This window comes from Myotis davidii, unplaced genomic scaffold (assembly GCF_000327345.1).
Source record: "Myotis davidii unplaced genomic scaffold, ASM32734v1 scaffold125, whole genome shotgun sequence".
NCBI classification, from domain to species: domain Eukaryota; kingdom Metazoa; phylum Chordata; class Mammalia; order Chiroptera; family Vespertilionidae; genus Myotis; species Myotis davidii.
The window spans coordinates 4,869,551-4,884,096 of record NW_006299390.1 but is presented as its reverse complement, the minus strand read 5'-3'; the positions used below and the strand labels follow the sequence as shown (position 1 = coordinate 4,884,096).

The 14,546-nt window shown below is 35.1% G+C and overlaps 1 protein-coding gene across 3 annotated transcripts in view; it reads right to left on the bottom strand.

The window, feature by feature from the left end:
- Positions 1-3,869: 3,869 nt before the first annotated feature.
- PHTF2 (putative homeodomain transcription factor 2) overlaps positions 3,870-14,546 on the bottom strand; it is a 72,755-nt gene continuing 62,078 nt past the window's right edge. For all 3 annotated transcript variants that reach the window (XM_006774912.2, XM_006774913.2, XM_015571260.1), the window contains 4 exons: positions 11,028-11,183; positions 10,607-10,702; positions 7,721-7,846; positions 3,870-6,408 (listed from right to left, as the gene is read on the bottom strand). In XM_006774912.2, the coding sequence (XP_006774975.1) occupies positions 6,388-6,408; positions 7,721-7,846; positions 10,607-10,702; positions 11,028-11,183 (399 nt within the window). In that variant the 3' untranslated portion in view covers positions 3,870-6,387. The remainder of the gene's footprint in view (positions 6,409-7,720; positions 7,847-10,606; positions 10,703-11,027; positions 11,184-14,546) is intronic.

Genomic DNA, 14,546 nt, shown 5'->3' with positions numbered 1-14,546 from the left:
ACCCCCGCCCCTGTGAATGTATGCCTTTTGGCAGCTCCAAGCCCTCACCTATGCCTTGCTCCCCCGTGGACCCTCTTTGTTCCTAAATCTCCTTAAACCTGTCTATTTATCCCTAAAACTCCTTTCATTTTGGTTACTTCAGTTTATCACAAGGACATCTGGCTTTTCAATTCAGGACACAAGATGAAGCTACCAGTCTGAGACCAGCTCTAATGAACCAACAGCACACCGCCACGCTATCAACACTCTGCCTCTGCCAGCTTTGGGCAGTTTCTATTGGTTTCACCTCCCTTCTCCACAATTACTACCTCTTCTCTAGGACTTTCTTGCTTTGCTTAATGCAAAGGTTTCTTTGGGGGCCTCTGCTTTTTCTAGCAACTTTCCCTGCTTAACACTGTACTGACTCAAACGTGCAGTAACAGATTGAGTGCATCCACAAGTCACTGTCAAGGAGAATGAATACCTCTATTGGGCAAAGCTATTGCCAGCAGGTTCAGAGGTTAATCACAGGCCCATACAATCGCTGACTGCTGTAGGGCCAGGCACCAACCACTGACCCATTCAGCTGTCGCTGACAGGTAGTGATACAATCCAACAAAATTTGAACGCGGGCCCAGCCAGTGTGGCTCAGTGGTTGAGCATCAACCCTTGAACCAGGAGGTCACAGTTTGATTCCTGGTCAGGGCACATGCCTGGGTTGTGGGCTCAATCCCCAGTGGGGGACATTCAAAAGGCAGCCATCCATTAAATCTCTCTCATCATTGATGTTTCTCTCTCTCCCTCTCCCTTCCTCTCTGAAACCAATACAAACATTTTTAAAAAATAAATTTAAAAAAAACCAACACAACACAGACACAAAACTTGAACATGAGTAAGCAACTTCCTGCCTTGTTCAGACAAGGCCAGAGTACGGGAAGCCTTTGCAGTGCCATCCAGTGTAAATGTTTCCATCCAACTTATAAACCTTAAATAATGCTCTCATACTCTCAATCCAAGCCCCTCTCATTGAAATCTAAGTGGCTGGTAACATAAAACCAGTAAAGGAAAAGATAATGGTGGCAGGGGGAAAACTGAGGAGGTGTCATATAGCAGGACAGGGACCGAATCCTAAGCACTGATGGGGAGCTGGCCTCAGAGAGCATCATCTATCTCTTCCCCCAGCTGAAGAAGAGAGCAGACAGAATTCATGTGTGATGATTTTTATCTTTTCAGTAAAGTGAGAGAAGAAAAATGCTAACAGCTATAGAATAAGAGGAATTAGGAGCTTGAGGATGATAAAGAAGGTTAGAACTGTTATAGGGAGCATATAAATGGACAAGAGATTGGTTTTAAAAACATCAAATAGCCCTAGCTGGTTTGGCTCAATGGATAGAGCGTCAGCCTGTGGACTGAAGGGCCCCAGTTTGATTCCGGCCAAGGGCACATGCCTGGGTTGCGGGCTCAATCCCCAGTAGGGGGCGTGCAGGAGGCAGCTGATCAATGATTTTCTCTCATCATTGATGTTTCTATCTCTCCCTTACTCTCTAAAAACAATAAAATATATTTAAAAAAACAAAACATCAAATATAGGACCAGAAGTTCCAGGGATATCTTTTTAAAAAAATATGTTTTATTGATTTTTTACAGAGAGGAAGAGAGAGGGATAGAATTAGAAACATCGATGAGAGAGAAACATCAATCAGCTGCCTCCTGCACACTCCCTACTGGGCATGTGCCCGCAACTAAGGTACATGCCCTTGACCAGAATAGAACCTGGGACCCTTGAGTCCTCAGGCCAATGCTCTATTCACTGAACTAAACCAGTTAGGGCCCAGGGATATCTTGATAAGCATGATTTGTAGAAAGTCAACTCAGATGTTCTCCACCAACTCACAGCAGACAACTTAAGTCTGATGGTTGACTAGGCAGAAGATAAAAAGACTCTGGGGTATTTATTAGTGAGGAAATCCACATATAAATGGAGACAGAGATCTAATAATAAAGACATAAATGGAATACGCACCTGAGAGTTTAGGGAAATTACTCATAATTGGATATTATATGTAGGCTTACAAAAGAGTAATAAAACTTCCCTTCTACATTTTAGTGTGCCTGTTTATAAAGAAAAGGAATTAAGTGTCCACTCCTACCCTGGTCAGTTGATTTGAGTGTTGTCCATGCACTCAGGTCATTGGCTCCATTCCAGGTCAGGGCACATATCCCGGTTACAGGCTTGATCCCCAGTAAGGGATGTGCAGTAAGCAGCCCATCAATGTTATCCTCTCACATCGATATTTCTCTCTCCTTTCTCTAAAATCAGTAATAAAAATTTTTTTAGCCCTAGCTGGTTTGGCTCAATACATAGAGCATCAGCCTGCAGACTAAAAGGTCCCAGGTTCAATTCTGGTCGAGTTCAATAAAAGCTAAAAATTAATAAATAGAATAAAACATTTAGGCCAATGCATATAGGCCAGTTAAACTCCAAATTAAAGTGACTGGAAAAGATTCACCGGTTACTTAAAAGTGTTAACTTGTGGGTGGATGAGGATAAATATAAATATATATAAATAAATAAATATATATATATAGTTTGTATGAGGGATGATTCTTAATTATGTCTCATATTTGTCAGGGATGCAGATGATATCTTATGTAATATGAATGGTTTTGCTTGGAAATTTTTGTGACTTGTTTTGGGTGATTACTTATTTGAAGGGGCAAGAGAACCAATATTCCTGTACATCAATACATGTCAGTTCCTGTGATAGGTGCTTTACATGTTATCTTATTAATCCTCCTAATAGTCCTGTAAGATAGGTATTACTCTCAGTAATTTATAGTAGAGAAAACCAAAGCTCACAGAGACTAACCAACTTACCCAAGATTGCAAAACAAGTCTGGCCCTGACCGGTTTGGCTCAGTGGATAGAGCGTTGGCCTGTGGACTGAAAGGTCCCAGGTTCGATTCCGGTCAAGGGTATGTACTTTGGTTGCGGGCACATCCCCAGTAGGGGGTGTGCAGGAGGCAGCTGATTGATGTTTCTCTCTCATTGATGCTTCTAACTCTCTATCCCTCTCCCTTCCTCTCTGTAAAAAATCAATAAAAAAACAAAAAACAAGTCTGACTCCAAAGCATATGTTCTTTCCTTGGGCCACACGGCAGAGTTAAATAGGGAGATATCACATGAATTCTGCCTTTTCCTATTGCCAAGGCTTATTAGTTTATATATAACCACTACAAATAAGGGCAGACAATTTATCAATATTTTTGTTCTCCCCAGAATTTGCCTCTGATTAAGTATTTTGACCAGTCAGGAGGCACACATGTGCTATTACAGAGTATACCTTCAAAGGGAATAAAGCAGAGTGTAGGCTCTACCATCAACTAACTAGTTGTGCAACCTAAGGCAAGCTTTTTAACTTTTTTGTGGCCTCAGATTTTTTATCTAGAGAAATGAGGCCTTTGGACAAGGTGGTGTTTAAGGTCCTAGGTGACTCCATCTATCCATCCGTCTGTCCGTCCATCCATCCACTCTTTCATTCAGTGGGATTTTTCTATGTATCAGGCACTATATTATTGTCTGGGAATACAGCAGTGAATACAATTAAAATCTAATAAAATTTACATTCTATAAAATTCCTGATCTTAAGAAAGTAATCCTCAATCATGTGGGAATACTCTTTTGAAAGTATACCTGTACTACCTCCTTGACCTGCAGTCTACTCCCCAGGGAGTAAGCACTGTGGGGAGTCAGTGCTGTTGATAAACATTGGTGGTATCCTTCATATAGGCTTGGCAGAAAAAATGATAATGTCATAACATCATTAATAAAAGGCCTGTGTATGTATTATGCTCTCATGTTCTGAGAATAACAAAATCTGAAATGTTAGTAATTTTTAAAAAATTTATTTCCACTCCCTTCAAACCAAAAAGCTACAACTAAAGATTATGCTATAGTCAAACAAAATTACCATAGAAATGTATATGACTTGAAAATAAATTTAAAAAAAACATCTCTAGTTTTTAACTGTCAGTCATACAATGTTTTATTAAACCTGCTGTTCAAACTTTCAAAAACAACTCATGTGGCAAAGAAAGTTAACACAGAATATCTGCCACAATTCTATCTTTGAACTGCCTTTTTTGTATTATGTGATATTATAATTTCTTTTACTTTCTTACATTCATGGTATTCTAAAAGGCAGCAAAGTCAATTTTTCTTTTTTGAAAACAGTTCATTAATGTTCTGAAATTGCTTAAAATGACAACTTTTTCCCTTTAGTATTTTACTGTAGCCCATATTAATGAAATAACTCAACATATTATTAATAAGTTGTTAAGAGGTATATGGTACACAGTTAAGTCAACTCCCAAACTCCAAGTTAAAATGAACTTCAATCCAAAACAAGTACTTCCCTAAATCAGTATAGTCAGCTACTTTTCTCAAAAATATTTCCATTCTGAAATAAGTTTTCTTGTGAGATACAATAGTTTCCTCTTTTATTCTGAACAGAACTCATGCTGTACTTTTTTTCTCAAAATATATTTGACATATTCTGTGCAAAATGTTAAGTTCTGAATAGCTTTGTACCTTATTTTGAAAAAGTTTATAAAATATAATTCCTAAAAACAACTTCAACATTAGACAATAGAGGAAGAAGAAACATATCAGACAAAGCCTAATTTTCCACATGAGAAAATAAGTATGTTCTTAAAGCTCCAGTAATACATTCCTTGAAAAACTCAGAATGCACTTTGGTCATTATTAAACATATTAGAACATAGGCAAATAAAACACAATTGCTTTTGTTGTTTTCTACAGAAAATAAATATACTACAGAGGCTGAATTGAGGCTGATCAGAAGGAATGGTAAGAGCAAAGTGACATCACGACATGGCTCTGTTCTCTACACATTCCTGATCTTAAGGTGATGATTCAGGGGTTAAAACTGCACCAATCAAATAAACCACTTACAAGTATTTTAAATTCCCTAAAATGTTTAAAAATGTGAAGATATTCAACATGACACACCTTGCACCAAGAAAACAGATTGTTTCAAATAAATTGTTTTAAAAACTAGATGCCCAGTTTTAAAAAACTGCAAATACATTTCATGTTATAATTATTTCCTAAAATATTCTTGATTGTACAAATATAACAACTTAAAATCAAGGCCCAATAAGATACTATCATATTTGCCCTATTTACCTAAGGTGCCAATATAGTAAGTTTTCATTTGGACACTTGGCAAATTATTTGGGGGGTGGAGGGGGCAGTGGGGTGGTAGGTAAACTTTCCAGGTTAAAAACATCTAAAATAGCCCTTATATAATTAATTGGGTGGTGATGAGGAAGGGGAGATGTACCAGATTAAGTTTAGAGGATAGAATTTGCAAGCTGAAGCTGTTTTTTTCTGAAAATTTGGGTATACAGTACTTTTATAACTATCAATCCGAGGAGTATTTTACTGGTTCTTAAGTTGTTCATTTGAGTGTGGTATGAACAGCATACACTACAGTGTACCATGGGGAGAAAATTATTTTACTTGAGTAAACATAATGTACTTTAGTAATATCAATAGGCACTTCACCTGTGAGATGAGTATATACCTCACTCAAAAGGATACCATATCATGCCCTCGTACACTATAACATATCCCATATAAAGATATGCATTAAAAGTAACAATTTTAAAAAGTGCACATTTTGAGCATGCACAGAGCTGTGCAAACAGCCCAGTGTTTCAAATAAATACTATTACTACTAAATTTTTATCAAAATATCTTACAGTATGGTAACCATTTACAATTATTGCTCTATTAAGAGTTTTATCATCAAAAAGAGCACTTTGTTGACCTGTTACGTAATACTATATATATTAATACTGAAGGGTGCTTAACTGCAGCTTAATCAGTTTAGATCCTGGCATTGATCCAAAATAATTCAAGCGAAACCCTGAATGGATTTTGATTTACTGAAGAAAATGCTTTATGGGTTTAGCTGAGTCCACCGCAATATTTCAAAGTTAAAGAAGTTTTCCTCAAGTAAGGCAAGTTCATGGCATTGATGGAGAAACAGTGCTTAGCAATGGCTTCTATTCTCACGATTTGTTGTTTTGTCAATTATTTATGAGCAATTACCAGGATCTCAAGTATCTGGATATCAGTTTTATCACCCTTTTCATCAACAATTAAGTACACTCGATGCTAAAAATAAAATATAAAGACTGAAGTAAATGTAAAAAAACAGTGAACACGTAAAATAAATATAAGAATTGCACAAGACAGTGGGATGTAAACACTTCCGTTTCCCAGCTGAGACACCTGCAGCAGAGTCAGGGCTGCTTCCAGGCCGCTCAGTTGGTTCTCTTATTCTGGAAAAGAGGCTACATCTTCTTTCCTCTGCATTGTCATGATTTGATCTTCCACAACTGGTGAAAAATAATAGTAGCAGTGACCATTAGAGCCAGTTTTAATATCCTAATTTATTAAGTTACATCACATAACACTATTTTTATCTAAATTTAATTCGTAAGTATTCATTTTACTTTTTAAAGCTCCTTTATCCCTTTATTTTCAAGAAGAATTCACCCTAAACAAGTAAAGTGAAAATCAGGTTTCTCTTGCTTTCTTTTACAGGGAAGTGTACACAATACACATATACAACTAGTTTAACACATTGTTTGCGGGTAGTTTTTATCGCGTGCTAACAGGTGGCGCGGGCCATTTTTGCTAATTTTTTGCGCAAATGGCAACGTTCAGTAAAATTACGGTAACTTTAGTTTTACATATTTTTTTTCAATGAAACTTTTTGTGATTTACTATAAAATGTATACTGAATTATTTTTCTTAGAATCGCACTGAATGCGTGGCGAGGCAGAGAACTGTGTGAAGGGATGACTCTACACAGTTGAATAGATTACCATTATATCTGGAAGTACATATATAATTCCCCATTGTATGTGTTAGAGACCCAAATTTTGTCCTTTGGAATTCGTATATCTGCATGTTAGCATCCCTTTAGAGCAATAAAAAAGTATAAAAATAAACGTATTTATACGTTACCCGCATTCTACCGCTAGTCTATAAAAAACGTATTAATACGTGTCCCGCACTATTTTTTTTATAGGTTAGCTTGCTGCTGGGGTCCAGCCAATAGGCACTGAGCAATAGGCAAGACATGCCCTGGAGCCCTCCTGCGGTCCCTCCCCAGCTGGCTCACCTCCCACATCCCTCCTCGGACCTGATGGTGCACCGGTGGGGTCCCTCGGTTTGGCCTGCACCCTCTTGTAATCCAGGGCCCTCAGGGGTTGTCATAGAGCCAGTTTTGGCCTGAACCTGCAGGCCAGACCGAGGGACCCCACTGGTGCACGAATTCATGCACCCTGCCTCTAGTTATAGATAAGTAATATAACTTTTGGCCTCCAAAAATAAATAGGGCTCTTTTTTTTCTTTTTTATCACTTAAATTAGATTCAGATTATATGAGTAAAAATAAATACTTCCACTTATTCTACACAAAAGTTCTATTTGTAACTAATACTGTTCCAAACTAGGAGTTCCAACAATATTATAAACCAAGAATGTTTATCATTCTGTGAAATTATTTTTATTAATTGTATACAATATTATCAAAATGATTCCATTACTGTGCAGGTGAGATTTCAAAAGAGAGCTGGGTAAAATAAATGCCACAAAAATGTAACAGTGCACTAAGTAATAAAAAAACCCTGTAAATTCTTACCTTTAAATTAAATCCAAGCAAGTCACTGATAACACCAGAAACGGCTGACAGGATGACAACCTGGGTGATGTTATAAAGCAATGGATTCATTGTAAGCCCATATAACCTAAAGGGACTGTCCAATTCCTAGAAGAAAACAAAATCATGAGCCAGATTAAGAATTATCAGTTAAACTAATTCAGGGCAATATATAATGAGGATTAAAAAAAAATAGTTACAAGTTATGAATAGTTTTAGAAAGAATAAACACTTGAAATAAGTAACTATACATTAAGGGTTTTTTTATTGTTTTGTTCTTTAAAGAAGGTGACTTCCTTTCAAATAACTCTACAACTAATTGATGGGAAGGAGGTGGGAGATGAGTGAAAAATGAAGGGATTAAGAAGTAGAAATTGGCAGTTACAAATAGTCATAGGTTGTAAGTTATAGTATAGGGCAGGGGTCCTCAAACTTTTTAAACAGGGGCCAGTTCACTGTCTCTCAGACCGTTGGAGGGCCAGACTATAGTTTTAAAAAAAACTATGAACAAATTCCTATGCACACTGCACATTCTTATTTTGAAGTAAAAAAACAAAACCGGAACAAATACAATATTTGTATTTGCATGTGGCCCACGGGCCGTAGTTTGAGGACCCCTAGTATAAGGTATATAGTCAATAATATTGTAATAACTATGTATGGTCTCAAGTAGGTACTAGATTTATCAAGGCATCACCTCATAAGTTATATAAATGTCTAATCATACACCTAAAACTAATACAATGTTGCATGTCAAATGTAACTGGAAAAAAACACACTATATAATCTAAATTTGAAACTCCAAGTTCTCTCCCAAATGAATGACTAGAAAAGTGTTGGCCTAATAGCTACCAAGTTTGAGAACATTTCTTAGTGTAAGAATATAAACTTAAACAATATCTTTTTGCAGAAGAATTAGAAATTTAGCCAATATTCTGCCAATACTAATACATATATAAAAGTCCTTTGAGAAAATTAATTTTTGGATGAATGAATGAATGAATGAATGAATTGGTTGATTCCAACATTTAAAGTCCCAGGCCCTGTGCTAGGCTCTGGGAAATTAAGATTCAGTTCTTGTGCTGAAGGACCTTACAGTCTAATAGACCCTACAAATAAATAATTTAATTATTACAGTTCCACAAAAGAAGTATGCATAAAAGGCAGTGGGGCTGAAACTTAGAGGGCAGGGAGAGTAGGATGCCATCAAGACAACTGACAACATGGCGTCTGTGAACTGCTGGATGTTGCTCAGCATCGTTCGAGCCCAAGAACAAGGAAAGAATTACTTCAAATTCATAAAGCTGGCAATGTATGTGAGGGTCATTCTTTAGGCTGATTGTACTGACAGACTGGCACCAAAGAAATTTAATTAGGGGAGAAGCATATCAGCTGTGCATGTGGGAAAGCTCACCAGTCAGCAAGGTGGAAGATGGATGAGAGAGTAGTGAGACCAGAAGCAGGAATACCTTAAGAGTTCAGTGTCTCTAAAGCTTAAGTGAAAGATGATGAGGGTCTCACTTAGGGCACTATTGAAAGGGAAAAGGGGATGAATTGGAAGATATATGAGAGGTTGAATCAATGTGCCAGAGAATTTCTTGGCTGTGCAATGAGAGTGAAGGAGCAATTTATATTAAGTCCCAGGTTTCCGACTAGAAGAGTGTATGATAAAAAAAAAAAATCATGCTGTTGTGCATTGTATTTTAGTTATTTTTATATTTCTCTCTACTCTGAGAGATGGCAGCTGCTCTTAAATCTCATCTTTATAGCTTCCCCCTGTCCAGCACAGTGCCTACACTCTGAAGATATTTAATATGTATGTATCAAACAAACCCACACTCCTCTTCTGAACCCTTTCATTGCCTAGTATACTGTCAGGCACAGTCTATAGCAAATTAATGCTTTTTAGTTGAGTGAAGAATTAACCATAACACTGAGGCCCAACTAATTTCATACTGTATTCTGAACATTTATAAACAACTCTAAGAATATTTCATTTGTTATAGAAATTGAGAATTTAAAAAATATTTTCCTTTTAAGAAAAGCATCACTAACACTGCAATGCAGCGATAAAAATATTTTATTAAATTACTTCCAAAGAGGTATTATGAGATCAGATAGACTGAAATTATATTCTTTTTTATCATCACCAAAAATGATTTAAAAATACGTTTATCGGTAATATATCCTATATAATAAAACCCTAATATGCATCAACTGAACGGTGGAATGACTGGTTGCTATGACATGCACTGACCACCAGGGGGCAGACGCTCAATGCAGAAGCTGGGCTCATGACTGGGGAGCGCAGCGGTGGTGGCGGTAGCCTCTCCCGCCTCTGTGGCAGGTGGACATCCCTCGAGGGGTCCCAAACAGCGAGAGGGTGCAGGCCAGGCTGAGGGACCCCCCCCGCTCCCCCCCCGCCCAGTGCATGAATGTCATGCACTGGGCCTCTAGTATTATAATGATTATGTATTACTACTTTTTAAGCTAACGCATGCAGGCCAAACAGAAGACTGCTCTGAGAAATACAAAATAAAAAATATTCTCCAAATTGACAGCAAATCTCCTTTTGTGAAATCTATTTTAAGTTATAGGAGGCAAAAATTTCCAAAGATGGCAATGCCTATAATATTCTAAACTTTAGTAAAAGTCTTAAAATTTCAAGTTATCAAAATTTCAAAATGAAATGATTTGGATTACTTTGGTTTTGCAATGAGAAAATATAAAGAGTGTGAATATGCTTAAATATAACTTGGAAACAAGGTGGATAGTCATGAAAACCAAATACAAGGTAGGATCTACAAAGGACTCAAATATGTCAAGCAGCATATTCTACATTATATCCATTTTTAATTTTATTTTTACCTTTAGCAGTTTAGTAGCCAGTTTTAAAACATTATTCACTATTGTCAGTTCCTCTTTTTTGTTAGGTTTCTTCTCCATTTTCAAGTACAGGTTTATCTTTTATAAAAAAAATGTAAACAATTAAAAATACTTAAAATTATAACAAATACTCATTTTTAAAAGATATTGAAAGACATCACTAAAATATTAGTGGCAGTTCTCTGGTTATTGAGATTATAGGTGATATTAATATTCTTCATACTTTACTGTATATTCCAAATTTCCTACAATAAACTTATAAGAAAATAATTTTTAAATATAATTAAAAGCTGCAACAAGTAAGGAAATCTAAATGTCTTTATTTAAAAGATGAAACACTTTAACCCCAGAGTCAAATCAACCTAAGAATATCACAACTAAAGTAAATCAATTGGATCCTCACCTGTTCAGTAAGTAATATTGAGGTATTGCTATATTTTTTACTTGTTTCTGATCCAAGGGTAACAAATCTTAGCAGAAAAAGTGTTAATGAGATACACCAGATCACCAGTTCCCAATTGTAGTGACAATCAAGGAAGATCTCATGCACATGAAGCAACTGAAAGTGTTTGAAAAAGACAACATGAAGAAGCAATGTCATTCACACCATTTCTTCTTAAGAAAAAACAACGTATTTTACTTCGTACAGATTAATCATGAATATAGTATTACATTTAAAAAACATTTCACATTTATTAACATTTCAAGCACCTAAAAATATAATGTAATCAAAACCAATGGGGCCTCTACTCATTTTTGTCAAATTTTAGTATTTTGCAATATTTCTTTCAGATTATTGAAAAGTAAGGTAAAAGATTCAATTGAAGCCCCTTTATACTTTTCCTTAATCATTATTTCTTTTTCCCTATCCTTTCCGTAAGGGTAGTAAGTTTTGTGTTTATCTTTTCCATGCAGTTCATAGTTCAGCTGCATAAATATTTCTAAACTATATTATTTTATATATATTTTAGAATTTATAACAATGTTATCACATTGTCCACACCATTCTTTAACTTGTTTTTTATTCCACTGAGCTTTGTTTTCAAGATTTATCCATGCTGATACATGAAGCTCAAATTCATTCATTCCAACTTCAATAAGGTGTTACAGTGAAAGAATCAAGCACAGTGTACTGGTCTCTTCTCTCCGTTAAAATTTATTTTGTTGTCAATTCTCCTCATTACACACAATGCTTACATTCTTTTATGCATCTCTTTGTGCACATATGTAGAGCATTCTTTAGGAGTTAATATATGGGAGTAAAATTGCCGGGTCCTTGGATATTATTCACATATCAACTTTATTAGGTATTACGAATTTGTTTCTGAACAGTTGTAACAATTTATACTCTCAGCAGTGTTATCAGTTTCCTTTGCCGATTTTTGCCCACACTTGGTATTATCCAACTTCTTAACACCTGCCAATCTGATGAGTGTAAATTGTTTTCTTATTGTTTTGGTTTTACTTTTCCTGATTCTTAGGGCAAATAAATGTCTCATATGCTTATTAATCATTGGATTTCCTCTTCTGTAAGTTAACTTTTTCTATTCCATATCCACTTCTATTTTTCTTACTGATTTTAAAAGTTATTTATATATTCTGAAAAACAAAGCCATTTAAGTCACATATTTTGCCAATATCTTTCCTCAGACTCCATTTTTTCAGTATGGTATCTTTAGTAGTACTTAAAACTTTAAGGGAGGGGTGAGGGAGAATATATGAGACTGCATGAGTCAGGCAAAATTCTAAAATATTTACTATCTGGCCCTTTGCAGAGGAAATTTGCTGCTCCCTGGCTTCTAGGACAAAAATTCATTTTTTTTATGTTGATGTAACCATTTTTGATGTTCTTGATCATCTAAAAATGTATCATATTTTTAATAAATTGTCTATGAAGTCACTTGGATGTTCTATATAGATAGTCATATAGCATGTGATTTTGGTTTTTCCTTTTCAATCTTTATACCATTTATTTCTTTTTCCTGTCTTCATTGGTTAATACCCTCTATCAAAATGTTCACTAGAAGTGGTAGAGAGGGTAAGCATCTTATTTCTGTTTTTAAAATGCACATGAGGTAATAAATATTTATGTACAATGTTTGTTCCAACTTTTGAAAGATATACTTTATCAGATTAAGGACAGTACTTTCCAGTCATTGCATTATAAATCTCCAATAAAATTTACCAATTTGTTTTCTGCATCTATTGAGATGATCGGATGTTTCTTGCTCCTTTAATCAACTAAAGGAGCTCAAACTAGATTAGTGGATTTTTTTAAAGTTGAAAATCCTTGCATTCCAGCTATCTTGGTCATGGCATATTTATATTTATTAAACTCTGGTTTCATCTTCCTAGTATTTTGCATCTCAGTTATTAATAAGGGAAATAAACTCATGGCTTCCCACTTTCATACTGTCTTTCTGGTGTTGGTATCAAGGTCATATTAGCTGCAAAATAATGAATTGGGGAATATGCTGTTTTTCTATATTTGTATAAGATTAGGACTACCTGTCTATTTGAATATTTGGCAAAATTCACCACTAAAAACAGATGCATCTGGAGGTTTTTGTTGGTGGCAGATTTTTAAATTATTGAATCAATATTGCTTTATGGTTATAGACCTCCTCAGTTTTTCAATTAGTTTTGAGTCAGTTAAGTTTACTTTCTGTCAGTAAAGCTTTCAACTTTATTGGCAGAAAGTAACTTATACTAGTATTTTTTAAAAAAATCCTCAGCTGTCAGTATTTCAGTTTAATACTGTGCCTTTTATTTTTAAACATTTGTTATTTATGTTTTAAATTTTCCAAATGTATGAGGTCTTTTGTTGCTGTCACTATTTTCTAACTGCATTATAGCTAGATCAAGTGGCCTGGATAGTATCAGTTGAAAATTACTTTGTGGCCTAGAAAATGGGAGTTTTGTAACTGTCCTTATGCCTGAAAAGAATATGTATTCTCCAATTTTAGAATAAAATTCTGACTATCTTGTAGGATACATACTTTCACTACATTTTTTTTGTTTGCTTAACCTAGCAATTACTAAAAAAAAATATGTTGAAACCTCCCAATGTGGTATTTTACTATTGACTTTGGTTATATAAAGATATATTTAAAGTTATACGATCACATGCATACAAATTGGTCTTCTTAATGAATTAATTTTTAAATTTTTCTCAGACTTCTTGGATCAGTCTATTTCTTTTGATATTAATGAAAATTGCCAGCTTTCTCTTGGCTAGTGTTTGCCTACAGTATCTTTTTCTATTCTTCTACATTCAAAAACCTTCAATGTTATTATGTCTCATGTGTCTTTTGTTGCTAGCAATAAATAGGTTTTATGTATTTTTGAGAGACAGAAGAATTATAAGATGTACTTCAGGAACATGGAAATTAAACCCTGAAGAAAAGACTGAGGTGTAATTAGAAATTTTGAGTAGAAATTAGAAATCAAGTCATTTTCTTTTGGTTGCTCTTAAGATTTTTCTCTTTGTTTTTGGTGTTCTGCAGTTTCTCCAAAATGTGTCTAAGTGTGGTACAAATTAACATCTTTCATCAATTCAGAAAAACCCCTAGCATTTTCTCTCCAAATATTGCTCTCCCTCTTCTTTCCATCTGCAATTTGTTAGATAGATGTATGTTGAATATCCTATCTATCTCAATTGCTTTTTTTATATCAATCTGTTTGACACTCTCTTATATTCTGGGTAATTTTTTTCCCTTCTACCAATTCACTATCTTTACCCGTTTTCAGTCTGCTATTTTTTTCTGTTTTTAATATCAATGCCATATTTTTTATTTCTTTGAAGTACTATTTGGTTCTCTTTTAAAGCTATCTCTTTTTTTTGTAGTGTTAACCTATGTCTTCAATCATTTTAAGCAAGCTAACCTTATAGTTTCTATCTGACCAGCCTATTCTGAAGTAG